This window comes from Anser cygnoides, chromosome 3 (assembly GCF_040182565.1).
Source record: "Anser cygnoides isolate HZ-2024a breed goose chromosome 3, Taihu_goose_T2T_genome, whole genome shotgun sequence".
Classification (NCBI taxonomy): domain Eukaryota; kingdom Metazoa; phylum Chordata; class Aves; order Anseriformes; family Anatidae; genus Anser; species Anser cygnoides.
Genome location: NC_089875.1, coordinates 51,474,960 through 51,502,551, shown reverse-complemented (window position 1 = coordinate 51,502,551; position 27,592 = coordinate 51,474,960). Strand labels below are relative to the sequence as shown.

At 35.7% G+C, this 27,592-nt stretch overlaps 1 protein-coding gene across 1 annotated transcript in view; it reads left to right on the top strand.

The window, feature by feature from the left end:
* The window catches only part of SHPRH (SNF2 histone linker PHD RING helicase), a 50,511-nt gene extending 23,122 nt beyond the window's left edge, over nt 1-27,389 (top strand). Inside the window, exons 19-30 of the mRNA XM_013178312.3 lie at nt 1,882-2,055; nt 2,628-2,690; nt 3,721-3,946; nt 5,247-5,390; nt 6,109-6,210; nt 7,056-7,127; nt 8,206-8,394; nt 13,316-13,408; nt 13,903-13,989; nt 14,453-14,631; nt 17,903-17,983; nt 19,286-27,389. Of these exons, the coding sequence (XP_013033766.3) occupies nt 1,882-2,055; nt 2,628-2,690; nt 3,721-3,946; nt 5,247-5,390; nt 6,109-6,210; nt 7,056-7,127; nt 8,206-8,394; nt 13,316-13,408; nt 13,903-13,989; nt 14,453-14,631; nt 17,903-17,983; nt 19,286-19,382 (1,507 nt within the window). The 3' untranslated portion in view covers nt 19,383-27,389. The remainder of the gene's footprint in view (nt 1-1,881; nt 2,056-2,627; nt 2,691-3,720; nt 3,947-5,246; nt 5,391-6,108; nt 6,211-7,055; nt 7,128-8,205; nt 8,395-13,315; nt 13,409-13,902; nt 13,990-14,452; nt 14,632-17,902; nt 17,984-19,285) is intronic.
* Nucleotides 27,390-27,592: the final 203 nt, after the last annotated feature.

The window sequence follows — 27,592 nt, the reverse complement described above, 5'->3', positions numbered from 1 at the left end:
TCCAAAAAATCAGAACTAGATAGAAGACTTGGAAAGAAAAGTAGGAGAATTAGTTCTTTCCTAGACAAGCATTCTTTAAAGCATTCCTTTGTATTATCTACTGTTGTTTTAGAGTTTTGTAGCAACTGCTCGTTGAGAAAGATCCCAAGTTTATTACGTTAAAATTGGGTAACCTCTAAAAGAAAATTACTCTCAGAAAAGGGAAGTGGACAGATTATATCAGAAAGTCCTTGTGTAACAACATAAAATAGCATCCACTCTCTTTAGAGCAAAGAATTTTGGGTTGCTTTCATTTCAAACAGCAGTACTGCTGAATTCTAAATGTATGAAGCACTGCTTTACGGGTTCAAGTTATGCAAACAAATTGTCTTAATAGCTACTCTTTACTGTACTTGTTTTGAATGGAATTTCTAATATGGAAAATGAGATCAAGAAGTTATTAGTATTAGTGTGATACTTTGATGTAACAATTCCATTTTTTGTGTGCTATTACAGTATAATGATTTGGAGGGACATCTAGAAGTCACCTAGCACAAGCTCTTGCTCACAAATCGAGACCCATGCTCAGGGACTTAGATTGACTAAGTTGCCCAGGAATTTGTCTTGTTAGATTTAGAATACCTCCAAGGAGGGAGATGCCACAGCCTCTTTGTGGAGCCTGTTCTAGTATTTGACCCACTCAGTGAAAAATAAATATCCTTCTGTACAGTTAGTTTCCTCTGTTTCATCTTGTGTCTTTTCTCTGTTGTCCTTCCACCATGTGCCTTTAAGAAGAGTTAGGCTTGGTCTTCTCTGTCCATTCACGTTAGATATAGATAAACATAGAAAGCAGTAAGTTCTCCTCTGAGCGATTGTATTTTAAGAGTGAGCAAGCCCTGCTCTCTCAGGGAGAGAAAGAACTTAATTTCCTATTTAATTTATTTTAGCATGTGCAATAAAAACTTGATGAAGTGTCTAGCGCTTTCTAACAATCAGTGGTGGAAGCAACAAATGGTAAACTGTCTTTGAGTATTAGAGATGGTTAATCCAGGGGATAATGTGAGAGTTTTACAAACTTGTGATTGCAATACATGTGTATTTTCAGGCTACCTGGTTAGGCAAACTCATCTATTTTAGTTTAAAATATGCATTGCTTAACTAGGTCGTTTTAAAAGCCAAGCTTCAGTAGCGTTGATAAACCTGTGCCCTTCTCTTCTCACTTTAGAAAAGGCATGTTTTGAATCAAACTCTCCTTATGGTATAGAAGAACAGTCTTGTAAAACGCTGTCTTGCATATGAATACCAGACCCTGTATGAACAGTGCACTCTCAGTAAAAGACCTCTGCCCGTAGGAAAAAACACAATATACGAAGTACTTGACTGGTCCTTATGTCCCCAGTCTAATTAAGAAAGACAGCTGGGATTTAGGAAAATAGTTGACTCATGTCCATTTTTAATAACTACTTAGCCTACAAAGTTAAAATTCATAGGAGGTGCATTTTTTATGATGGATGCATTAGTCTGCTGTGAATTGTACAGGTGCATTGACGGTCAATTTGTTGACCGACAGATGCAAATGAGACTGTAATTGTGTGTAATTACTTATGTTCGGTAGATTTGTATTGTGGACCAGCATGTTGCTGGTTAGTATTGGTTATTAATATTTGGTCACATCTCAAGTCTTAGAAAGTGTCTTTCTATTCTACAAATGCCAGGCATCATCCCAGGGGTACAATGGAATGATTCCGAACAGTTAGCGTTACGTTTAGTAGTAATAAGCATTTGTTTGTGATATGAACTTCATATGTTTTCCTATATTATTATTTCTCTTCTTCAAAATACTGAATTAAACTTGGATTTGATGACTCAGTGTACTATTTTTTCCCTTTTTCTTCAAATCAGATTCCGTGACTGCAGAGGCCTTCAATACCTGCTCACAACCCAGCTGGATGAAGTGAAGAAGTTTCAGAAGATTGTAAGAGAAGCAGTGAAAAACTTAGAAGGCCCTCCCTCAAAGCAGGTTATTGAGGCTGCCACTATCTGCCATTTGCGACCTGTTAGACTTCCACTTAACAAGTATGTCTGAAAAATCTAAAATATATTTTAGAGATGTATTACACAATTTTTCCTTTATTCAAAATAAGAGATTATGGTCTTAATTTTGTTCTCAGTTTTGTGTTTTTATGTACGCAGACAATACAGGTTCGGTTGTTAGAATCATGACCTTCATTTTTATAGAATTGTAGAGCTGTAGAATATCCTGAATTGGAAGGGACCCATAAGGATCATCAAGTCCAACTTCTATCTCAAACACAAGACAACCTAAGAGTTAAACTGTATGTCTTAAGAGCATTGTCCAGATGCTGCTTGAGCAATGACTGGCTTGGTGCTGTGACCACTTCCCTGTGGAGCCTGTCCCGGTGCCTGACCACCCAGTCGGTGAAGAACTTTATAGAATGATAGAATTATTTTATGCTTATGAAACCTTTTGCTATCAGATATTATATCGCATGTACATATAAGACTTAAACTGCTCTTGTTAAGGACTTTGTGTAGTTTTTTTATATATTGGAATTGAGAATTACAGGAATTATTGTGGTTTCTGATCAAGTTCTGAGTACTTTTGTTTTCAATCTCCTATATTGCAGCTGTGTCTTTTGTAAGGCTGATGAGCTGTTCACAGAATATGAGTCGAAACTCTTTTCTCATACGTAAGTTCATAGCTATATAAATTTTTCACTTCAAAAAGAAAAGTGAAAGTTGGAGTGTTTTGTATTTTGTGCTTAAAGTTTTCTGAAATACTTTGTGAACAAATTGCAACAACTTCTTGCTTGGGGTTTTGATAGCAACTTCATGAGATTAATTTTTCTATGTAAAATTCATTTGAAAAAGTCGTGTACAAAGAACAACTACATGCCACTCTTTCTCAGGCTGCTATAATTGGCAGTATGTGTGAAGTGTTGAAGTGTTCAGAAAGAGCATGTATAAATACATGGTGTAATGCCATACCCTTCCGCTGATACTTTTTTAAATTATTCTGTATAACTCAAAGTAACACAATTTGACTAAAGCCGCAATGAGGGAGGAGACTTCAGACCTGAATGCAGCTGTGATTTGAAGGAAAGGTTGCACCAATCCATGGTGTGAAAGGAATATATGTAGTGAACAGTAGTGAGGCATAGATTACAGTCCTCTGAATCCTTCTTGACTTCTGTCTCATAACCCTTACAGCGTCAAAGCTAGATTTGAAAATTGTAACGTCACTTGAGAAAACACTTGGAATATCTTCCCTAGTGGGAGCTCTGTTAGGATCATTGGAATCATTAGGAAACATTAGGGTGTTTTCTGAATCGGCATTGTTTATTAAGAAGGTATCTGGGAAGCTGCACTATTCTTAAGCAATGCAATGCATAACGTTATATTTTGCATCAGAATTTGACTAACTCTTGCTGATTAAAGAAGTCAGAGTTGCATTTTTTTAATTGAATGTGATATTCTAGAATCATTAACTATTGAAAGATAATTAAGATGCATAAGCATCTTACAAAAAGCTGTTAATGATTTTGAGCTGATGAAATGGCCTGTACAGTGATTTGAAAACAAGTAGCAAAATATCTGTCTGTATTTGTTTAGTTTGGTCTTTCCTTTTAATCAAATATTAGAAGGCTGAAATATATGATGAATAGTAGAAACTGATGTGGAATTTTAAATCAGTGATATGTTGTTGGTTTTATTTTTAAGTGTTAAAGGTCAAATGGCTATATTTGAAGAGATGATAGAAGATGAAGAAGGGCTAGTTGATGACCGTTTGCCCACCACAAGTAGAGGACTCTGGGCAACCAGTGAAACTGAGCGTGCCCTGAAAGCTATTCTCTCCTTTGCTAAAGCTCACCGGATGGATGTTAAGCTAACTGAAGAAGGTAGCATATTTCTGGAGCTCTTTGAAGCATGGAAAAAGGAATATAAGGTACAGTAAATGAGATGGTAAAGAAATATGGTCCATTTTAAGTAATACATGCAAATTTAAGCTGTGTATGAACAAATATTTAAATTGCACTCCTGAAATTAGTTTGTCTACACAAAACATTTTTGTGGTGATTATTACACAATTTGATTTAAAATGGTTTATATATGGTTTAAGGATATCTAAAAGATCTGTACTGGCAAATAAGCAATTTAGTAAGCACTGTAATTGCATCTGTTAGGGTAGTACATAGATACAATTAAATGTGGTTTTCTGCTTAGTTAAATCAGAATGTAGCAAGACTCAGCAAATCAAATGTTGGCCAATTCTGTAATTCAGTTAACCTTCAATCTTGTGCTAGCTATAGATGTCCCTTCACACGCTTTTCTTTTTTTCCCCGGATCTTATTTGCCATGCAATGTACCCTAGAATATTAGTCTGCCATTCTTTGGATCAGAGAGAACTACTGAAGTATAATGTGGCTTTCTTCATGCATCCTTGCATGTCTGGGTGTCCTTGCAGTAAATACCAGTGTTGGAGATAGGGGAAGAACTTTTGCATACAAGGGTGTCATCCTGTCTTATAGCTTAGATATAATCAAGTGTTTTCTTTCAAATACTTCTCCTTTTCATTTTTGATAAACAAATAGTAATTTTTGGCATTTGCAAAAGGTTGTGGAATTTCAGTAAGATCACTGAATGTTTTTTGATACAGTTATTAAATTGTGGAAAGTTTGGGAAGGCATATTTTATGGTATTATCAGTAATTTAAAAATAATATAACATTTGTCAATTTGTATGTATAGTATACTTCCAGTCCAAGACGTTTGTTTTGTAGAAAGTCAGCATTTGCTTTTACTTGAGAGATCTGAATCTGATTTAATCTTCACCCTGTGCTTGTCTGTTCTTTTATCAAGACCGTTAATATTTATTTAAAACATACTTCACCTTCAAGAAGTAGTGTTTGTACTATAATAGCTAACTGTTCAAAAATTGGTTAATCATTTTCCCTTATTCAACATCTGCATGGTCTTGCCAGGCATTTTGTTTCTGACTTTTTAGTTGTGTAATAATAATAGCTGTAGAAGAAATGAGACACCTCTTTCATAAAGAGACTGGAAAAGAAAGTAAGCAAAAGGTATAGGGATAATCTTGCCTTCCTTCATCATTTGTTGTTGTCTGAATTAGTGTAAAGAAATACTATCTCTAATTCAAAAATGTTTTCATATTATACAGTGTATGGTGGACTCATAAAGGGAGCTCAACTCAGTTCTGCTACTAATTTGTTTAGGCTTTTCTTACAGTTACTTCATGAATATTGGATGGTTCTAAGGGATCACGTGTCTGCTATTGATGAACTAGCAATGGCTACGGAACGGCTGAGGGTGCGTCATCCTGATGAGCCAAAACCAAATCCACCAGTTCTCCACATCATAGAGCCACATGAGGTGAAGTACTTGACAGGAAAGAGATGTTTTTTTCAGAAAGAATAAAGTTTGGAGACTGTACCTCTCATGTGTGTGTGTATATATAGAGAGAGGGAAAGAGAGAGAGATCTATGTATAAGTTCTATAATGCGCCTCCTTTTCAATTTCAGAAAGCTTGGGTGGAGTAAACAGAAAATACGCCACTTTTATGTGTAGTGTATGGGCCTTTTTGAGCTTTTAACTTACGTGGATATATTCTGTCAGCCTTCTGGCTGTATGAGTGGCATGTTTCCAAAAGACTACTGTCTTTGCAGCAGCAGGTGAATAGCTGAGGGACCTGTCTGGTATTGCCCAATTTTGCAACCTGGTGGAAAATGAAGTTGACCTGATTTCTCACCTGCATTGTTAATTTCCACAAGGACTTAAAAAAAAAAAAAAAAAAAAAAAAAAGGGGGGCAGTAAAAAAGAAAAGAAATAAACACCTTATTTCAGTACCTTGGAATCAGAGCCACCTCTGAGGCATTTTCTGTTCTTGAACACAGAAAGTGCTGGGTTGATTTCACTTAATTATTTTCCTTGCACAAATAGAAATATGTTTTCAACAGAAAGATATTTTCCTTTTTTTCCTGTGAAGACTCAGTGTTAGATCAAAGTGCTACTTTTTTTCTCTATAGGAAAATAGACATTTCATCTGTATTTTTTGTTGTTTTTATTCATGTGTTTAATATTGTTTCCATAGGTAGAGCAAAATCGAGTGAAGCTTCTGAATGACAAGGCAGTTGCTAAATCACAACTACAAAAGAAATTAGGACAACTTTTGTATCTCACGAATCTGGAGAAAGTAAGGTTTATGGTTCCTTGATCTTTACCAGACTGAAGTGATATATTCTACTTACTTGAAGAAACTAGCTGTTATTTCATTTAAAACTCGCATTTTCAAGTAAATGTGTTTCCTGTAAAGGTTCACACTACATGTTGAATTCATGTGGTGTTCTGTGTTAGTGCATATTCATAAAGTTTTTATTAAGTGTTATATTTTGACCATCTGATTAATTACACAAATATAAAAGTATGAAGTGGTTATAGATGGTTAAAATACTCATTAAACTAACTGGGCTGTGTTCAGAAGAAGGCTTGTAAATTTATGCACCTCTGCATGCACCCTTGCTATTCTACCAAGACCTTGTTTACTTAAATAGAAGGACAAACAGTTCTATAGGTTAAATATTAAAAATGTCAAACCAAACACCATATATATTAGTGTTAATCATAGTGTTCAAGTAAGCATAATTTTAAGTAAGCATAATTAAGTATATTTAAGTGTTTTTACAACAATATCAAGCTGAGAGAAAATATAGCAAGCTTCTCATTTGAAGCTTCAATTTTGCTCAGATTTTTCAAAACTGTACTGCAGGTATTATCTGAAGGACTGCAGTGTAAATAGCACTTACACAAATTATCTTGAGAAACTTGAAAAAAAAACACTGGACTTTTCTTCATGGGTGATGTTCTTCAATTAGTGTGCACACCTTTTAAGGATCTCAGCATTTTTCCTAGAAGTTTAAGTATAGAATAACTTTTATATATTAATATAAAATATATTAATATATATTAATATATATTTATAAATATAGAATAACCTTTTATTCATTAAAACACAGAACACATTTTTCTTCTACTTTACAGTCTCAGGATAAAACGACTGGGGGAGTTAATCCAGAACCATGTCCGATCTGTGCACGTCAACTGGGAAAACAGGTAAAATACTTAGCAGTTTTTGCTTTTGTAAAATCTTTACCTAGATCTGAGTTATATATCAAGGCTGCCATTATGTTTCATCTCAGAGTTGGAGGAGTTCACTTAAAGGAAAAGTAGCCTCGTCTTTAACTTTGTCCAAGACTGTCACTTGAGAAGATGGTAGCCATCACATTTCAAGGAAGTTTTAAAATGCTTTGCATCCTGTTTCTGCATGATAGGAAGAACCTTGTAAAGCCTAGAAGATCTGTTGTTTGGTTGTCAGACATTCAGTCAGTTCCCTCTGCTACTTAGACCCGTGATTTTTTTTTATTCTTAGTATAGCCTGTAGAGCAGACTAGTACAGGATAGACTTTGTAAAACAATTTCTGCAGCACAATCTTTTGTTTCTAACACATTCTGTTAATAGAAAATCAATCTTCTATGTTCAAAATATTTCCTTTTAAAAATCCAAACACGTTGCCTAGGACACGTTGCCTTCAGTAGTGTTATGAAAGAAAACGTTCTAATTCATACCTCTTGTAAAGAGGCTGTGGATGCCCCGTTCCCAGAAGTGCTTAAGGTCAGGTTGGGTGGGTCTTTGGACAAATGATTCTAGTAAAAGATGTCCCTGCCTGTGGCAGGGGGGCTGGACTAGATAATCTTTAAAGGTCTCTTCCAACCCAAACTATTCTATGACTCTTTGACTTCTACAGAAGTCTAATACAAACAGTTGTGTGATCTTGTTTAAAAATGTTGTAAATGCTCATTCTGTGTACTTAACCTATGCATTACAAATTAGTGTTCGTAGAAATGAGAGACTGTCTTCAAGTTTAGAATTGGGAAAATGCCAAAAAATGGACAATAAATGTAGAGCAGTTCTATGGATTATGAATTACTCTGTGCTGGAAACCTTTGAAATCCAGGCTTTTTAGCAGGTGTAGTGGTAAAAATATTTCTAATATTCTTTATTTTTAAGCTGATTACTTCAATGAAAATAGTGCATCTATGAAGATGTAATTTAACATGTTTAATACACTGGTTTTCCTTTGCATTTATGTGAAACTGATACTGTTTCATTTTTTTTCAATTCCCTGCATAGTGGGCAGTGCTGACATGTGGACATTGTTTTTGTAATGAGTGTATAGCTATCATCATAGAACAGTACAGTGTTGGCACACGCCGGAGCTCGATTAAATGCGCCATTTGCAGGCAGACAACATCTCATAAAGAAATATCATATGTCTTTACTGCAGAAACTGCAAATCAGGAGGATGATATTCCTGTAAAGGTAAGCTGTGCCTTGGGGAGGGCCTGGTAAACAGATTAAAAATTACACGTTTGTTAAAACTAATACTATCTATGGGTGAGAGGGTGGAGTGAGAGCTTCTGATGAGCTTAAGTTTTGGTGTTTTTTTTTTTTGCAAGTGTTTAATACTGGTTAGAAATAAATGTTCTTTGTTTGCAGGTGGATTTTTTTGTTGTTGAGGTGATGATTTTTCTTTTTGTAGCTAAGGAGATGTGAGGCTTTTTGGAGGCATAGTTTTGATACCTTTGCTTGAAATGTGTAAAGTTTGAGAAAACTGCCTGTACCATAAGATTGTTACTAATTTAAAGTATTTATATTATCCTAAATCTTCATTGTTAGCCAGAGAGTATAAATCCCAATTCTGAACCTAAGATTAGTCATCTGAAATGTTTCTTGAGCTGTTTGGGTACAGTAGTTTTTCATTTTGCTTATCTGTGAAATGTCTGGTATACAAACCATAATTAGGGGGGAAAATGCAACTCTAAATATGACTAATGAAAATTAAAAGCCTGGAAAAAGCTATATTAAGAAATAAATTATATTAAAAAGCTATATTAAAGGCTATAGCCTGCAGACTACAGCTGTGCTTACTTCATCTAACTTGCCCACTAATAAACTAGTGGTTTCACTTTAGGTTCTAACAAGCATATTCAGTAATTTGACCAAAATTTTAGTAATAAATCACAGTAGAGAAACAAAGTGTTTATCCCATAATATATCATTTATCAAAGGCAATGCTTTTCATTGGAAAGTGTTGACCATTAATCAGTTCTATGGAGAAAGGTTTCTCTGGTGCAATATTATGGGGGGCATTCTCTTTTCCCTATGCATGTAGCTAATAACATAATTGGAAGGCCACTTTCTTGGAGCTCGTTTCCCATTCTTTTGATCTAATTGTGTGGTGTAAGCGATTTTCCATGTTTTAGATTAGTTTTCTGGACCCTATACTGCTGGGTACTCTGAAACAACATTGTCACTTTTTTCTTTTTGATTTGTTTTTTTGTGTGTTTTTGTTTGCAAAACCAAAAGGTAGACTTTGGAAAAACTGAGTGCCTCTTGCCTGTTTGCATTTTAAACTTGACAGTTTTTGTCAAAGCTTCATTGACTGGATACCTTATACCTACAGAAAATAAGATTATTGAATAAAGAATGACCTTCAGTCTTAAAACGAATGTCTGCATATCTGGGGAATTTCTTTCCCAATATTTTCCATTGACAGTGTGCAACAGCTCTACTGATGACTGGGAGTTGTATCTTCCATTGTGACTCTTTGTTCTTTTTAGCCTGGCTTTCTAAGAAGTTATGGTCTTTTCACTGTGCTGTCTTAGACTTCTCCCATAATTTAGCAACTCATTGGTTAATTTCAAACAGCGTGACAGTCTCTTGGGTTTCCATGATAATTCATTTTCTAGAATTCTTATAAAAACAGCCATCCATCTGAAGGATGGCTCAGCTAAATACTGCAGGTTGACTTTCCCCTTTCTACAAAAGATTTTAAAATTCAGGTTTTATTGGGGAAACTATTTGTAACTTGTGTGCATTACAGGCTCATCAACATCATTAGTAGACACAAACATGTAGGAAATCAGTCATAATTGCATTGTTTTATCTGCCTTTCTTGGTAATTGAGAGGTTTTGTTAGGTTAAAATCTGGGGAGGAGGAAGAGATAGCATATCTCTGGATCTTTAACAGTACTGATGTGTAGTACAAGGTATGTCGCACAAATCTGTTATAATGTTAAAGCAAAAGCCTGTGGTCGTTGAAGCTCTAGAAAAAAATAGAGGATTCTGGATTAAAATGCAAAGGTAAGACTCGTTGGTAATATTTTGATTTAGATGATAATACTGTCTTTAACTAGAATGTGATTATGGTACAGCTGGACGTAGCAATCATAGTTTTCATTTGGTTAGTGTAGTTAAAAGTAATGAAGTGTGCTGACAAAAACTTCCATGTTATCTGTGCAAATCTCCTTTGAACCATGCGTGTATACTAGGGTTGCTGGCCTTTGCGGAAGTCAATGCTACCATATTCAAGCTAGGTATCTTAGCCTTCCTGGACAACTGGAATTATTTTTTGTGAGTAGAAGCTTCCTAAATCAAATTATTAGACTTGAAGTAGTTGAGAGCATGTGGCACCAGGGGGAGTAAATGGGCTGTATTTCTGAAGTGCTAATTATAGAAGTTCTAGCAGAGAGCTTAGTAAGGGTTTAGAGATACAATCCTGTTTCTAACAAGAAAACTTCAAATGTCTTTTATAAATTACATAAGTAAAGTAGAATAACCAAATTTCTGAAATAAAACACAGAAGGAACAGGTCACCTACTCTCCTGCATAAAGGGCTATAGAGTTCCCTAGAACTCTATAGAGTCTGCATCAGAATTTGAGGTGAAGCAAAAAATGAGTTTCATGTGAATTTTCATTGTGTTTTCAGCAAGGCCCATTCTTATCTGAAAAAAAAAAAAGTTTACATTGTAGCTTCAGTGTATTTGCTATCAAAGCAAGCAGGAATATTAAAAATAATACTTTTCGTCTCATTCCTTTAAGGACAATTGTTAACAAAAGATAACTAACTTGCTATGTTTTTTGTAATATCTTGTACTGCAATATGTGAAAATTGTGTGATTTATTCAGAATTTGTATTTTCATCTGAAAGTTCTTCTGCTCTTTTTGGTCTTTTTCAGTATTTGGTGTCTCTTATTTTGTTGTTTTTATTTTGTGGTGGTGGTTTTGTCTTTGTTTTGTCGTATACATCTTATTTTGTTGTACCAGCACTAGTCACATTAAGTTAATGCATTAGATGTGAAAGGACTACTGTAAAAGGGAGCATTCTATGCTGAGAGAGAGTTCACTGGCATCCTTGTAGGTTTTGCTTCTATAAAAGCTTCCAGTGTCTGTTTAGTGTTATAGTGGGCATTGCTAGTCTGTTATCTGAGAAATTGCTTGTTAGAGGGTAGTTCTGATTCTGTGTGCTGTTCCATAATTAATTAGAACTGGCTGATCTGTTTTTATATTCTCTTCTGATATTCAAGAAAATAAAACTTCAAGGTGTGTGGGTAATGGTGGGGTAACTTTTTTTTTTAAAAGAGACTGGAAACCAAGAACTCATAATAGCCAGGATACTTCTATTAGTTTCAGCTCTCTGTAAACACTGAGAACAAAATTGAATTTCCTTGTGTGCTGTGAAAAAAAAAAACTTTGGTCAATTGTTAGTTCAATGATGAGTCAAATATAGTTTGTCTAATATGGTTTAAGCAGAGGGATGAAGAACTTGGCACACTTGACAGACATCTTGGCAGAAATGACTGAATATTAAGAACTTGGAAAGGTCATTTACAGTTTTAAATAAAGTTAAATTAAAATCTAGTTTATTCTGTGTCTGTGAAGAGGATATAAAATCTCAGGCTTCCAGGGTTTTACACTTGTGAAATATTTTGCCGTGAGTGTTCAGAAGGTGGAATCCAACTTCAGATGCTGAGACAAGTAACCCTAACAAAGAAAAGTAGCAGGAAGGAGTGATGCTTGAAGCAGAAGAGTCTCAAGTTTCCTCAGGTTAGACAGGTGCACAGGTTGAACTGGCAGTGCAATTAATGTACTTCATTTTGAATTTATGGATTGGCTTTCTGCAAGAAGTTTTCTTATTGGCAGAGGTTTATATTTGGTCAGTTTGCTTTTTGTTTCTCAATAGATTTGGTATTGTGTGTAAAAATAATTGCTTTGCAAATAGTAAGAGATTCTGTATAGTGTGAATGATCAAACAGCCTGGCGTTGGCTTCCAACTTGTGCTTAGACTGCTGTCATCCTTCCCCACTAATTCTGCAAGCGGCATAACTTCAGTAAATTTGATCCATCATTGTGGCAAGCCAACATAGTTAATTCAATGTTCAGAGGACAGGTGCAGACAGAAATAAAACAATATTTGTCCAGCTGAATCTAGTGCAGCTTGAAATTGCTATACATGTAAGAACTAGTAAGCAATTAAATAACGGCTTCTTAAAAAAGCATATTAGGTAAAGATACTCTAATACAAAGTGCATGCTGAAGGAGATAGAGGGAGATACTAAACAACTTTTTTAGAATCCTCTTCATGACTAAAGGGGAAAGAAATGTAAGAATATAGAAACCAAAGTCTACAAGAAATAGTATTGAGTTCATTAAGCACTGAAATACTTCCAAACGCAGAATATGAAGATGTTTTCATTGCAGTGCTGAATCCTTCAAGAATTAATTCAGTTGTACTTATCAATTTCTTGATATTTTAAGGTAATTCGCCAGCTTTATAGTAATGAGTGTAAGTTTGTCGTTGCCAGAGTGGGAAAGAAAAGCAACAGAAATAAGGTTCATGCAGGCTTTTTCGTTATCACATTTGAGGAAGCGTGAAGGGAGGGGAAGTTAAATGTGTGTTTGGAAAATTCTTTAAAGCATGTGATTCTGAGTAAGTTAAACCTCATCAGGCCTAACTGACATATTGGGGTGCAATTGCACTGCTTGGGCTATCCAGTGTGCTGCATCCAGACCTAGGAAGGCATATCTGTAGTCCTTCATTCTTCCATGTACTGCACATTCTGTAATAAATCTTTGGTCTATAGCAGTGCCTTACATGGGAGACTTAAAAGCAGTTCAGTGCTACTTAACCAGCCCATCCTCCAAGTTCGTAATGTTTGAATCTGTTCCAAGTCCACCTGGGAGGTTGCCATCTGAATAGGTCAAGAGCCTTCAAAATTGAAGCATTATGGTTTTGCTTTTTAAAAAGTATGCAGCTTTATGAAACAATTTGCTGATGTCTTTTTCTAAGATGTGTAAGATAAATAAGAGTCCTAATATAGCACTGTTCAATTAAACAATTAATTTGGAAGTTGTTGTGTAGTATCCTACTCTACTAATGATGTTTTTTCCATTTTCAAAGGGGAGTCATTCTACCAAAGTGGAAGCTGTGGTTCGAACACTGAAGAGAATACAATTTAAAGATCCAGGGGCTAAATCCTTAGTTTTCTCAACGGTATTAATCACCATTTTCTGTTTTGTCTTTGTGTATTGTGTGTTTTCTGTGAGTTTAAAATGGTCATAATACTTCCTGGGATTTAGTATAGCTACCAAAATGTTGAATCATTCTGTACAGCTACTAGATTGTTTTGAGAATTTGTAGGGCAGTTCATGTACCTGGGATACAATAATCCTAGTCAACAGATGTAACAGCTTGTTTTGTTAAAAGACAAACGCTTATATGGGAGCATTAGAAATTCTAGATATCTTTAAATTTAATGCCCCTATGTTTTTGATAGATTATAAAAACATTTTTTTGTGGTGGCTGCCAGTTACTTTTATTCAATCTGATTTTTAATTATATTTCCTATTTAGATTTATGAAATACATGGCTCCTGCCATGCAAATCTTTTTTAAAACCTTAAATGTTAGTTTTGAAAGCTTTAACATATTGTAGTTGTCATTACTGTTTGTAATATTGACTTCTATTGTGTTGTGTTTTTTTTACAGTGGCAAGATGTATTGGACATAATTTCAAAAGCTTTGTATGACAACAATATGACTTTTTCTCAGATCAATGGAATTAGCAAGTTTCAGGTACATAAAAGATATTTTTCTTTAAATTATTTTCAGTTGGGGAATTATAGTTCTTAGAAGTTAATTTGATCCTTTTACTTCATTGCTTCATTTGAGAAACTAAAAGGGCAGCAAATCTGTTTAGCAGAATCTTTGGTCTCTGAATTGTAAAATCATATTTGCCATAATTTAAAACCTTTGAAGATGAAATAGTACATTCCTTTTTGAGAGAGACATGTTGGCATGTTCATGCCAATGTTGAAATATTAAGGATGAGACACACTAATCAGTGTTGCAAGAAATCCTCGCCTTCCTGACAACCTGTCTGGTACCTGTTTGGTGATGACAGGGCTTGTATCAGTTAGGCTACAGACGGTCAGTATGGGGCCTGGAGTGTCTGCTATAATTGCTTGAAAATATAAAGATGTCCCCGTGCTCTTTATTCAGGAACTTTTGTCATGCTGCTGTGATGTTTGCCTTTTAGGAAAATCTCTCTGCATTTAAATATGATCCCAAGATCAATATTTTGCTGCTGCCCCTTCATACTGGTTCCAATGGACTAAACATAATTGAAGCGACTCATGTTCTGCTTGTGGAACCCATTCTGAATCCTGCACATGAGCTTCAAGCCATTGGCAGAGTACATCGTATTGGCCAGACAAAGTAAGAGTTCAAATTGTTTTAAGAGGTTTAGATGGTCTAGAGGTCCAGAGTAGACCTGCATACTGTAATTGGAATAAATCAATTCACTGAACTTCTCAGTTTTGGAGATAAGGCTATTCATAGGGACTCTATTTTTAAAGATGATCACATGAGGAACAGAAACAATAATAATATTGAAAAGCTTGATAAAAGTCCACAACATGTACTTTTGGCAGCTCTTGTTCTATTGGGGTAAGATGCAGAGGCAAACTGCAAATTTAGAAGTTTAGTAAGAGTGTAGGTTCTTGAGTCCAAAATCCTGAAAACCCTTGTTCAGCTGCTGCACTAATTTGTTTGCCTTCAATTCCTTTGTTTTTAACTTTGAAGTTCTACTTCTAGGCATGTCCAGAAATGTCTTAGTTTTGCAGGTTTGAGCAACTCACCGTTTATGTCATATGTGGCTAAGTTCAGGCATCGCCTGAACTTAGTTCATCGTAGTTTCCCTGAGAGGTTTATTCTGTCTGGTCATTCCCAGCTCTAGATTACAAGCTGTGTTAAGTAGGGTTTTGTTTTTTTCTCTTCCCTCTTAAAAATGGAAGCTGTTATAGTGGGAATCATTTCACCTGGTAAAATGCAGCTTTCGCAAGGATGTCTGAGGCCAACTTTCTGGCTTCTTCTATTGCCTTGGGAATTGAGCGATTATACCACTTAAGAGAATGCCCTGATCACTCTTAGATTGGAGTCCTGCCCGTACTTAACTTAGTTTACAGAGAAACTGAATAAATTCAGAAGAAAAATTCCTGAATACCACATCTGGTTCAAGTACTTGATCTGCAAATGGTTAGAGGGTAGAAGAGTACCAGAGAAAAATAGTCTGTACACCTTGTCTGTATTTTTAAATAGTATTTAATGGGCTTTAGCTGCTGCTGAAGACGGAGTACTAGTCTATGTGGACTATGCTCTAACTTATGTTGATTGCTATTTTTTCAAGTATTTCTCATTTTCTATGGTTAGAAGGGCTCAGAAAGTAAATACATATATATAAAGATATATATTTAAAATAATCTTATAAAAATGTAAAATAACATTGAAAGATTTTCTTTAATGTATTGAAGAAAATCTATGAAAACCATCTGAAAGTTGCAAAAAGTTTGGGGACATGGAAGCAGTGACTTAACTATTCAGTGTTCACGTTTTTGTGGAAGTAGTTTTGCAAACAGCACAAGAAGCAAAAGCTTGGAGAGTGAAGGAGAATCAAAAGAGAATAAATCATAACAAACCATAAATCAAAACAGTTTTTCCCCTGCAGTGTATTCATCATGATTCTATTGAATTTCTAAGCAGAGATTTTAAGAAATTGTATTGTGATTATACCATTGAGCTGCCCTGCTCTGTTGGGGTAAAATATTACCTTGTAGTTTGAAAGCAGAGAATATTTTATCACTACTATAGAACGCTTTTCTGCAGCTGCAGTGCTTCTTAAAGAGAAAATGTATTTTAAAAGGAAATTATTCTTTATAGAAATACTAATTTGAATTATTCAAATGAATGACTTTCTCTTTTTAGTACTTTACAGTACTAGTCATCTCATGGTAAGTAATTGAGTAATTCATTAATGTTTAAGAAAAATGCTATGATTTAAGTGGATATTTTGTCTTAAGTAAAACAGGAGGTCATATAGGTTTATCAGAGGAAGATTATTTTGTACAAATAAATTTAGTTCCTTCTCTTTGCATTATTACTTTCCATAATGTTTTATAGAGAAACATTCTCCAAAATAGTTGTGCGGTTATTTCTCATGTTAACAGCAGGACGCTAGACCAGTTACAGCACACTCCGTAAAGCTGATTAGCTTTTCACAGTTCTTCTTTCACCTCTGAGTATATCATTTTGAGAGACTGAGTTTCCATATCTTTTGTTTCAGTGTTTTAGACTTTATTTGAGTAGTACTGAACACTTAACTTTTGGAAAGTTTGTCCTGAATGAACTATATGCAAATATTTCTCCTTAGGTTTCATGTTACTTGAAAAATAATAATGAAAGAACCCTGCGCGTGAAGTTAGAAACATAGTTAAAATCAATTCTGGAGTAATATTCTGGAATAATAATAATGGGGTTTGTGTTTTGGAAATGGAAGCAAAAGGAGAGGGCATGAATGAGTGTATATGTGAAAGAATGCATATGGACAGGTGGATATTTGTGTGTGTTAGTGAAGATTTTGAATTAATGGTAAGGATGTAGGAAAGATCAATTGCAAAAGCCTGCATTATAATTTTACTTGATGCTGGCCTAAGAGGTCTGGTAAAAACCTTGCAATAGAAACCAGCAAGAATGTATTATACTTCATAAAAATCAGACTTCAGCAAACTTTTTTTGAAAAAGAGCTGTATTCAAGTCCAGTGAGCATAAAGAAGTGTTCTGCTTAGTTTCATGGTTATAACTATTACTAGCTCAGTTAAGTTCTTATTTACTTCTCTTTTTTGGCAGGTATACCTTTGTCTATGAATCACAAAGTATTCCCCCCAAATATTCCACTGTGTAATGTTACCAAACAAATTTTCAATTTAAATTCTGAAAAACATCCAATCTCTTTCAAGGGTTCATATATTGAAAAAATGTTTACATTGAGGAGTTTCTGAATGATTTTTACATCATCTCTGAAACTGACTTTTTTCTGTTTCATTTTCTTATACCCAACATTTCTTTTATCTCATTATAGCTTTTTTTAAACATAATTTTACAAATGGGGTCTTCACTTTGTTCTGTGGTTACTGACTTTAAGTTTTACTGGTGTTTAAAGTTTTGCATTTACTGACTTTAACATTTTTATACAATTTTGCCATCTTCAAGACAATGTTACTAAAACTCTGGGAACGAGTTTATTATCCCTTGCACCAAACTCTGCTTCTTGGACTGACTTGTGATGATGTAGTATAAACATTGTATATAAAGAGTGAGCCAAAATCATTACTTTAAGCCACATGGGAAACTCTCAAGGACTGTTTGTTTGTAATAGGGACACAAAAAGTAAAACTTTGCCCAGTGTCTGCTTTAGGATTTTAGTTAATGCAGCTTATGCTAATTTAGTATGTGATCCAGCCAAGTAGAATTGCGTGGTCTTGGAGGCACTAAGCATCCTTAAATGTCAGTGAAAGTTACTAATCACCTGTCTTAAAATAGGGGCATTTTTTCAGCAGTCTTAAAATAATTAGTATAAGACAAGTGATCTTGAATTTTTGAGAGTAACAGCATATCTTCTGTTAACTTTTTTCTTTTTTTTGAACACGTTCAGATCTACAATTGTTCATAGATTCCTGATAAAAGCAACAATAGAAGAAAGAATGCAGACTATGCTGAAAACTGTAGATAGAAGGTATGTGCTGAATTTTTTAAACACTTATTGCAATGACACTGAGAAGGAGTTTCTCAGCCATACTTTTGTTACGATTAGGTACACATATAAAAAAAAAAAAACACTCTTCTGCTCTCCTTCAAATTCTTTTGGTTGAAAGAAAGCTTTATAACGTGAAAAAATTATCTTTTTATCTTGATTACAGTAACTGGAAGATTAAGGTATTTTAATTCTCTGGAGAATATTTTTACATTTTGTATATTTTATTTCAGAAAAGCCCAATTAATGCACTGTGTATTATGATTTGCCATTTCATTTTACCTATTTCCGTTGCCATAAACACTGATATTAATGGAGTAGTACTAAATTTGCCACTGAAATTACAGCATGCTCTAAGCGAGCTCTAAGATATGATCTTATTCTTTCTTTCATCATTTTTAAATTCTACAAACCAAGACTTGACAATTCTGTGTCACACGGGTTGGTTTTGCAGTCAGTGCAAGAGTTGTCCAGATGCCAGCTCGTAAGGTGGTCTCGTCTGTTGACGCAGAAAGCATTTTTCACTGTTTCTTTTCCAAAAACTCTAATCAATAAAAGACTAGGACTAGAACTTAAGTGGTATTCACATTCTTTGTACAGAAAATACAAGAGTTTTGTACCTATTTAACTGTACTGTATACACATAACAAATCTAGGAAAAACACTAGTTTAGGAAAATGAGTGACTAATCTAGCTTTTCTGGTTGTTATAAAACGAGACTTAAATAACTACAGCCAAAGACTTGCATGTAAATTTTTCACCTTTAGTTTTGAAAGAATAGTTTAATCAGTTTCCATATCTATTAAGTAGCACTACTTCTGCTTATAAAGTTCAGATAAATATACAGTGATCTAATGAGGGCTAATGTTTTGAAAGTAGCATCAAACCTTATGCTTGGAATCTGAAGCCAATCCCCTAAACATTAACAGGACAAAGTGGGTTATCCCCATAATTATTGAGGTTGGAACTAGGTGATCTGTAAGGTCCCTTCCAACCTAAGCAATTATATGATCCTACAATCCCATGTTCTGCTGCCTCTCAAGTGTTTGGTGATCACCATGCTAAGGACAGTAGGTGGACTTAGTATCTTACTGAAATTGTGCGTCAGAAGTAGCTGATCAATGTATGCACTTCTCCTAATAGAAAGTGGTTTTTTTTTTTTGCTGAGCTCATAGCCCAACATTTATTGGACTCTGAACCATGTGGTGGTCTGTCTTCAGTACATACAGGTTGTTATTTAAGTTGATTCCTTCTCTGATGTCTGCATGCAATTTTTTCCTACAGCCACACAAGCTCTTCCATGAAACAGTCAGAAGCTTCAGTTCTGACAGTGGCAGATTTGGCTGACCTTTTTACAGAGGAAACTGAAGAACTTGAGTAAAAACATTGATTTGACCTCGTGATATCAGAAAGTACCTGATCTAACAAGCACCTGTATATAGTCCACTTGATCTGTCATTCATTTAAACACCATCTAACGTGTCCTTAATAGAGCTATCGGAAATAGAAAAGTCTTCTAATTGTTAACATTTTATTCTGTGGTGACATTCTTAGCAGCACGCATTTCTGATAGCACTGGAGAAAACTTGCACTTTGCACATTAAACAAAAATCTGGATTTTATTTCCAAAGAACATTTGAGCTGGATGTTGAAACTGAGATCTTGAACTGCTGGATTTTTACCATCAGGTTGGATTGGTTAGTGATTCAGTATGAGAGCAAAACTGTGGGTGGTGGGGTGGGAAAGGGAAGCAGAAAAACACAAATCTACTTTTTTTACTGTACAAAAAATTGTTAGGAAGAATGACTGTAAATTAATATTCTTCTAGAAAGGGCTTCTAGGGTTGTTAGCATTTAATGCCAAGTTACTGAACGTCTTACTGGTAACACTTTAATCTTTATTAATCATTTGGATATTTGTATTAGGCTTTTAGATATTCATAAAGACTTGTGTGACAAATTTCATTGTTAATGCTCACTCACTACAAAATGATAAATTAAATTATGCTTTTTGTATGTGTGTTGGTCTGGAACTCCGTTAAACACTTGAACATAATGTACATGTTTTTCACTTACTATTGAAACCATGACTACTTTAGTGCTTTGTTTAAACAAAAAAAAATTGTTACAGATTTTTTAAAAAAAATAATTGGTTAAGCTGCTGATCACTTTATAAACATTCAGTGCTTATGTACATTTTCTCCTGATTTTTTGTCTATTTCTCCCTCTCAAAGATGCATCAGTCTAAATATTCAAAATATGAGATTAAGTTAGGCAGTCTAAATGGTGGGTACCTAGTCTAAGTTAGATAATCAGTGAAGGGGTGAAACTTTTGCAGAATTTTTCATCTTTATGTATGTGAGAACACTGTACACCATCTCAGTTGACTATAGAAAGAGTTTAGAAAACAAATCTAGGCTGACTTTTCAGATGCTGAGGGTAGGCAAGATAAATTCTAAACCTTTTGGCATAGGTTATGGACACACATTTGCTTAACATCAAGCAAGGTCAGTTACATAGTGTTATATTTAGAGAATGTGAAAATGTATGCATAAGCAACAGGCTACTTCCTTCAGAGTACAGTATTTACTGTTTTAGCAGACTGTTTTTTGTATATTTTAGAAATCTTCTTGAGATTAACTAAAATGAGTCTTTTAAGAAATCTCAGTGTTAGAATTTTTATTCTTATGCCTGCTAAATAGACTTGCCATATAATTCTTGTTTTTCTGTTTTCAAGAACGTTTTATTTAAGTTGCAACTTGTAGCCTTTTGGGTATTAAGCGTATCTGCATGGCAAACAGATTTTCCTTTGCTGACACCAAATGTGAATTGAATTACATGACTAATATTGCATCAAGAAGTCCGTCTTTGGCATTCTGTTGTCCATCTGGGCTAATTAGATAACTTATTCTAAAGACTATTTGAGTAAAATTACAGACAATGATTCTTTATTTCCTGTATTTGTAATATGTACTAGTCATATTTATATATTTTGTTTTGGAGATCACTGTTGTTTTGCAGATTACAGTTTGCAGCAAGGGAAATTGAGTACATAGTAGACTTTTTTCAATGAGAGTGATCAAATAATTTGCACAGACTGTGACATCTCCATCCTTGAACGTATTTGGAACTCAAATGACACTGAGCAACCTGATCTAGCTTCAGAGTTGGCCCTACGTTGAGTGGTGTGTTGGACCAGATGACCTCCATGGATCCTTTCCAGCCTAAATTATTCTACAGTGTATTGGAGATCACGCTGTACTCTAGGAACTTTAAGGGCAGCAACATTCCAGTTTTCTCATCATCCTCAGAGAATTTCAATACTGTACAACGTAATGTGGTGGAACAAGGAGCTTCTGTTCACTGTGAGAAATTATATATGTTTAAAAAATGTGGAAGCAAATAATGTTTACATTCATAGCTCCCATTTTAAATAACTTGTTGTGGGAATAATCATTGTCAGAAGCAAACTGAAAAATATCTGCTGTGAAAGGTTTCCTAAGCTCTGCAAGTTCTTGGCTTGTTTGTATAAAGATGGCTGTTTAAATGTTTATTTACAAAAATGTGGGGTTTGGATTCCAAGCCAAAAGCGTAGCTTCTCATCAAGCAATGCGTGAGATGTTTTAGTCCTGACTGTTTTTTAATGCTTACGTAACAGCATGCAATGCCAGAGACCTGATTCTGAGCACTGAGGACTGGCGTGCCAGAACCCAGAGCTCTGGAGGCATAACATTAATACACTTCTTACAGTTGTAAGGTTGAATCATTGGTGTGTATGTAACCAGAGTCAGTAATAAAACAGTTTGTACTAATTTCACATAATATTAAGTACATAGACTAAATTTAAAGAATAATATTGAAAAAGAAATGAACTGTAATTTACCACTGTCTGCTGTTCTTTGCAGCATTTTGTTTCTTTCAAATGTTCTTTCAGATGTTTTTAAGACAGCTTGGGAGATGAACTTATTTTTCAGTTAAGGCTGCAGCTTGTACAACTGCAGTGCTTTTCTCTTACTACAGAGTAAGCGTGTTTTCATGGTGCTGCGATTTTTGCTCTATCAGAGCGCTCTTAAAAAACAATACCTTAGGTGGAATGATCTTTGTCTTATCTTAATTGTTCTGATATGCCAATAGAAATGGTGTTTTCCACAGAAAGCAGAAGTCTGCAAATACTGACTGCAGTATTTGAGTGGATGCAGTAGTGTACTAGCTTCTCATGTGTTCTCCTGTGAAATGTCTTTTCCAGTGCAGTCCCTGTAAAATGAGGATCCAGCTGACTCCAAAGAACTCAACACTAACCTTTCATCTCTTTCAGTTCCATAGCTGTAAAATAACAATAATGCTTTTTTCTCTAGTTGGTGATGATTTCAGGATAGTTTTCTCCCCATGTATAAAAGTTCAAAGCCTTGTAAAAGAGAGCTGCCACCTCAGTTAGGCATCTGTAAAAGCTTGATGCAAACAGAAGACTTCCTTAATCTACAGAAAACATCAGTATTGGAAACTCAGGAGCACATTCCCTCATTGTGTTAAATTGAGCTCCATAAATCTCACTGTGGATGTTTAAGATGAGTTTGTAAGTCAAGGGCCATTTTGCTCTCTAAATCAGTCTATGCCGGGAAGACATTTTCATCTTGACTTGTTAGGTAACTCTCTTACATGGTAATGACAGTCCGGGATATGCTATAGTTTCATGCAGGCCTAATACTACAAAAGAGCATTTGCCTCAGTTTTCTTATGCATATTAAAGAATGGATATAGGACTTGATGATGCTTCTTATGAGATGGGTCTTCCAAAAACTCGTTTCTGCCAGTATCTGTAGATATTCAAGTTGTCTGCCGGCAGAGCGTCCTCTACTTTAAACGCAGCTGCACTTCAATACAAGTGTGAGTGGGATCCTACAGAAGTTTTTTGTTAAAACTATAATTAGACATACTTCCTCCTGTAGGAATCTGTCTGGATGAGTGGGTGAGGACCAGTTGGCAACTTTCTAGCACTGTCTTTTCTGACACAAACAGTGCAATCACTGGAAAGAATACACGCTGTTCTCTTTCCACCCCTTTCTACAGTCCTTATTGACCATATTATGCTTTCCAGGAGTCTCAATTATTTTAATATCAACTATTATTTCATCTAGCTACAAATGGAACCTGTTTTTTTTGTAACTTAGACGTACTGCTTAAAATCTACATGATGAGCATGTTTATAGACAGGCTAGTTGCAAAGCTACTGTGCCTATGTTTTTCTTCCTTTTTTGGTTGCCTGAAACAAGTACACTCTTTACAAGGTTATCTGGTATAAGTTACAGGAAATTCATACTGTGGATGAAAAGAAGATCCAAGCAGTCTGTCTGTGTGTCTCCCTCCCTCTGTCTCTCGTGGCTTGCTCAGTTTATTACAAAGAATGTGTTTGGCCAGTGGAAGTAGAATAGGTGAGTCACAATCCATGAGATGGCTGTAGTAAAACTAGTTTAGTGTGCCAGAGGAAAAGTGAGGGAGGGAAATTAGCCTATTTTTTTGTTTTTGCAGCTGTAATATGTTTACCCCTGTTCACTGTAGATGAAGATTTTGAATTTCACTCTGATTTTTGTATTTCTGGTTTTATATTGTACAACTTGCATATAGGAAGGCCTGGTAAACTAATTACTGAACAATCAGTGAGGCTTAAAAGTTTTTAGTTCTAAAGTCTATAGGTTTTGTATTCATAAACTGAACACATGAACCACCATCACAAGTCCTGTTGCATCTACTGTCTTTTCCTCCTCTTCAAAGAAGGACAAAGTTGGGAACTCTTGAATCGTTGCATTACTGATTTCAAGTCAAAAGTAGTCATTTTAAAGAGCACAGTCAGCTGAACTTGCAGCTTTCGACTGTAGTTAAGGTACTAAGTCAGCTGGGGAGAAAGTAAACGAAGCAGGGTTTCTAAAAACTAGAATAAACTCTACTTTGAAAATTGACAGTGTGGGATTTCTGTAAACCTCTGGCTTCATTTCCTCTTATATACAATATGTCAAGTTTCCAGGTCTTAAATCACAAGTCACTTTGTTTTATGTATTTATTCAACCAAGTGTAAGGTCTGATTGTTTACAGGGTGTTTTAAAATGTAAGTTGTTTGTGTAAGCTGGCTTAGATCTTTTTTTGTGTCTCTTTTCCTCCTATCTTGTTATGGGGCTAGAGAGTTAGGATTCACACTGTCACTGTGAACTGTCCCCTTTCTGTGCTAACAGGCCACCATCATTTGTTGAAGAACTGTCAGTGAATCTAGGGTTTCTTGTGACTATTATTAGGTAAAGGAAGAAAATCTAGACTGCTGTTCTTGTTACCCTGGTGGTGTTTTGTCCTGTCACTCTCTGAGCGTAAGGCAATGGCACTTAAACACCAAGGTGTGTTCAGCCATCTTTAATGGCTTGTTCTGCACTAATAGAGCATACATATATTCATATACATATTCAGCGTGTGGTCTCGGATAATCAAATGTTTGCTATCAGAATTGTGCATCAGTACACAGCCATTACTATGCTTATAAAAATCAGCTTTGGGTTAAGTCAATAAGATAGAGAACAAAAATTAAAGAAAACAGGAAAAAGACATATTTGACATATTTATTGCATGTTCGCCAACTGTGAAATTTTTCATTTTCTTTCTCTCCCCTCCACGCAAATGAGCTTTTTTATTCTATACTGTAGGCTTTGAAGAACAAATGATGGAGGATTAGAGGGCATATTTGACTGATCACCCACCTTTACGTCATCAAACTGGGGCTTTACTTAGGCAGTGTGAAAGCCAACTGAAGTCATCCTAGGGTGATTTACTTTAATTATTTTAATTTATTTAATTTCCAAATGCTACATACTATGTTGAGCTGTGGAGCCATAGTTTCTGGGACCGCCTCTTCTATCGTCCCTTTAGCAACCCACGTACTGCAACAGGAAATCTTGGTTGCAAAAAGTTTCTGATCTGTTCTTAAACAGTGGCTAATTCCTGATCACAAAAGATTTGTATAGGCAACTGACAGTCATTCTAATTCTTCCTTCTCCCATGTAAAATAGTGCAAGTTTATGTTACAAATGTGTATGTAACACCTGCAAGTAGAAGAATTAATTTCTGTTCCAGCTTCTCCCAACCTGCTGGAAAGTAAACTAAAGGAGTAGAGGTGCAAAGCTAACAGCTCCTCCCTGCACTGTTTGATATGGGACTTTTTTTATATGTGCTCTATTTGCAGCAAATATACGTAAATGTGACATAAGACCTTGCATAGCACACTGCCATTCTCCTAGAAGCATGCCCCCTTCGTAGCACTATCCTTAAAATACCACCAAGAGTATGCTGTGTGTCTGATCCATGCTGGAAGTGGACCAGCAGCTAAGAAAGCACATGCATGTGTTGTCTCTCTTCTAGGAGGTCTTAGTAAAGCAACATATAACTTTGTGGAAATGATTATACTGTAGTAACTGCTGCCATCATTGTTAGATTTTTGAAATCAGATCTGATGAAAAGACATTGTCATATAGCTCCTCTTACAGAGGTGAAAAGCTCAGAGCATTTCACCACCAGACAGAAAAGAGATGGAGGGAGTACATGCGAGTCCTGGCAGTCCTTTCATACCTGCTGCTACTGATGTATCTGCTGCTGTGGGGCAAGACTGGATGGAGCTGGGGGGAACGAGGGCTTGGGAGAGAACTTTTTGAGGAATAGTTGGTAAAAACCTCCCCCGAGTGCCCTTCTACTGTTCTTCCTGTGGGAGGAATGAGTCACTGATATGAGCAGTGAATAAACAAAGGGTGACAGATCATAAATGTAACTTATTCACTGGAGCTCAGCATTCGTCTAATGCAGTGGCATGTTTCTGTGTGTTCATGGTTTGAGATTGTAGCTGTTTTCCTACTGAAATCTTGGGATATGAATATAGAGGGATTTGCAGTAGTTGAACGAGCAGGAATATTGAAAAGTTTTGCCTGTAATACATGCCTTAATGTGCACCTAAGAGAAGTTGTAGGACTCTATAGCCAAACTTATGCTGTGGATTTGTGAAGGATAACACAAATATCAAATGGTTAAAACTGAAATGATGCAAATGTATAGAGCCCCTGAAACAAACTGTCAAGTTTTGCTTAATAAAGGAAAGGTAACTAATCACTTCTGCTGTAAATGCACGAGTGTCTCTGATGGGACAAGACAGTGGACTTTGTAATTGCCACTCTTGGGAAATTTTGCACCCAGTGATCTCCCATGTGAGCGGAGGGACAGAAGGCCATAAGCCTACAACAGTCCCATTGGGCAGGGAAACGGGGCGGCCAGGTCTTGCCAAAGGTCTAAACCTGCTGTGTCAGAAGAGGGCTGTGTCCAAAATATTTGGGGGGGGGGGAATCTTTCTTCTTTGTGTACCTTAATCATCAGGCATCTTGTAAGCATAGTTTTTCAGTAAATCTACAAATTTAAATTTTCTACAGTTTTTAATATATCCTTCATTTGTTAGCAGGCTGCCACTATTGAAAAGGACTTTCTGTTCTCTCTGTGGAGCACATATTTCTTTTTGTTACTCAGCAAAGGTGGGTGCCTCTGAGTCATTTATAGCTCTCATTAAAAGCCTCTGTAGTAGGATGGAAGGACATAAACCACCAAAGGGTGGACACAGTGGATGAAGTGAGAGGGGCTCTTCTCGTGCCTAATGAAGGACATGCTATGCTGCTGCTATAGCACAAGAGAAAAACAAGTAGGACTGGGTCCTGTCCTGGGGGATCAATTCTAAAATAGGTAGAAAAGGCTTTCCAAGTAGGCTTGGTCTCCACTGACTTGGCATGTTAGGAATCCTATTGTTGGGCGCAGGATGCCATTTGGTAAATTTTTTTTTTGAAACACTTGTTTCTGTGGAGAAGTTTTAGAATGGGAAACCATGACCTTGCACTTAATGTCTTGAGGGATTCTTTCACTTTCTACTGAAAACAGTAACAAAAAAAACTTGTACTCCCACCAAAGAAAGCAGTTGGAAGGGCAAAGATATAGAGTGGTCTTCAAAGATACCCTAGCTGTGAACCACAGAGGGAAGTTTGATGCTGGGTGTGCTTTGCAGCATGTTGTTTGCTGGCTGCCTCCGCGCTGATGTCTTTAACTTCAGCAGATGATGCTGACATGGGAGAGGGTGAGTTGTGTATTTTTCTTGAAGAAAATACCATCATTGGTTATCAAAAAAATAAAAAGGATATTTCCAAGGAGGAACTTCAGCAATACAGAAACCCTTAAAGCCAACTATTTAATAACTGCTGGTGTAGTTGTCAGCTCTAAAACTTTATCTTAAATCAGAATCTGCTATAGCTATGTAATGGTAGAACATACTGATGTACAGTGGGATGTGGAACAAATTTTCTTTCATAACCTTCCCCTGAGTGCTTTTTTTTAAAACTATAAATTTCTTCTTGCTTGTAAAAGAATAGCTGGAGTCTTTGTAATGTTTTAAACCTCTATAGAAACAGTTTTTAAAATGCAATGGTCAGTTGCCTTAGTGTCAGCTGTGCAAGTTCCTCATTTATTCATGTTATGATTTGATTACTATGTTAATGCTAAATTAATCATTTGTTTGCAAACTAATTCTCAAATC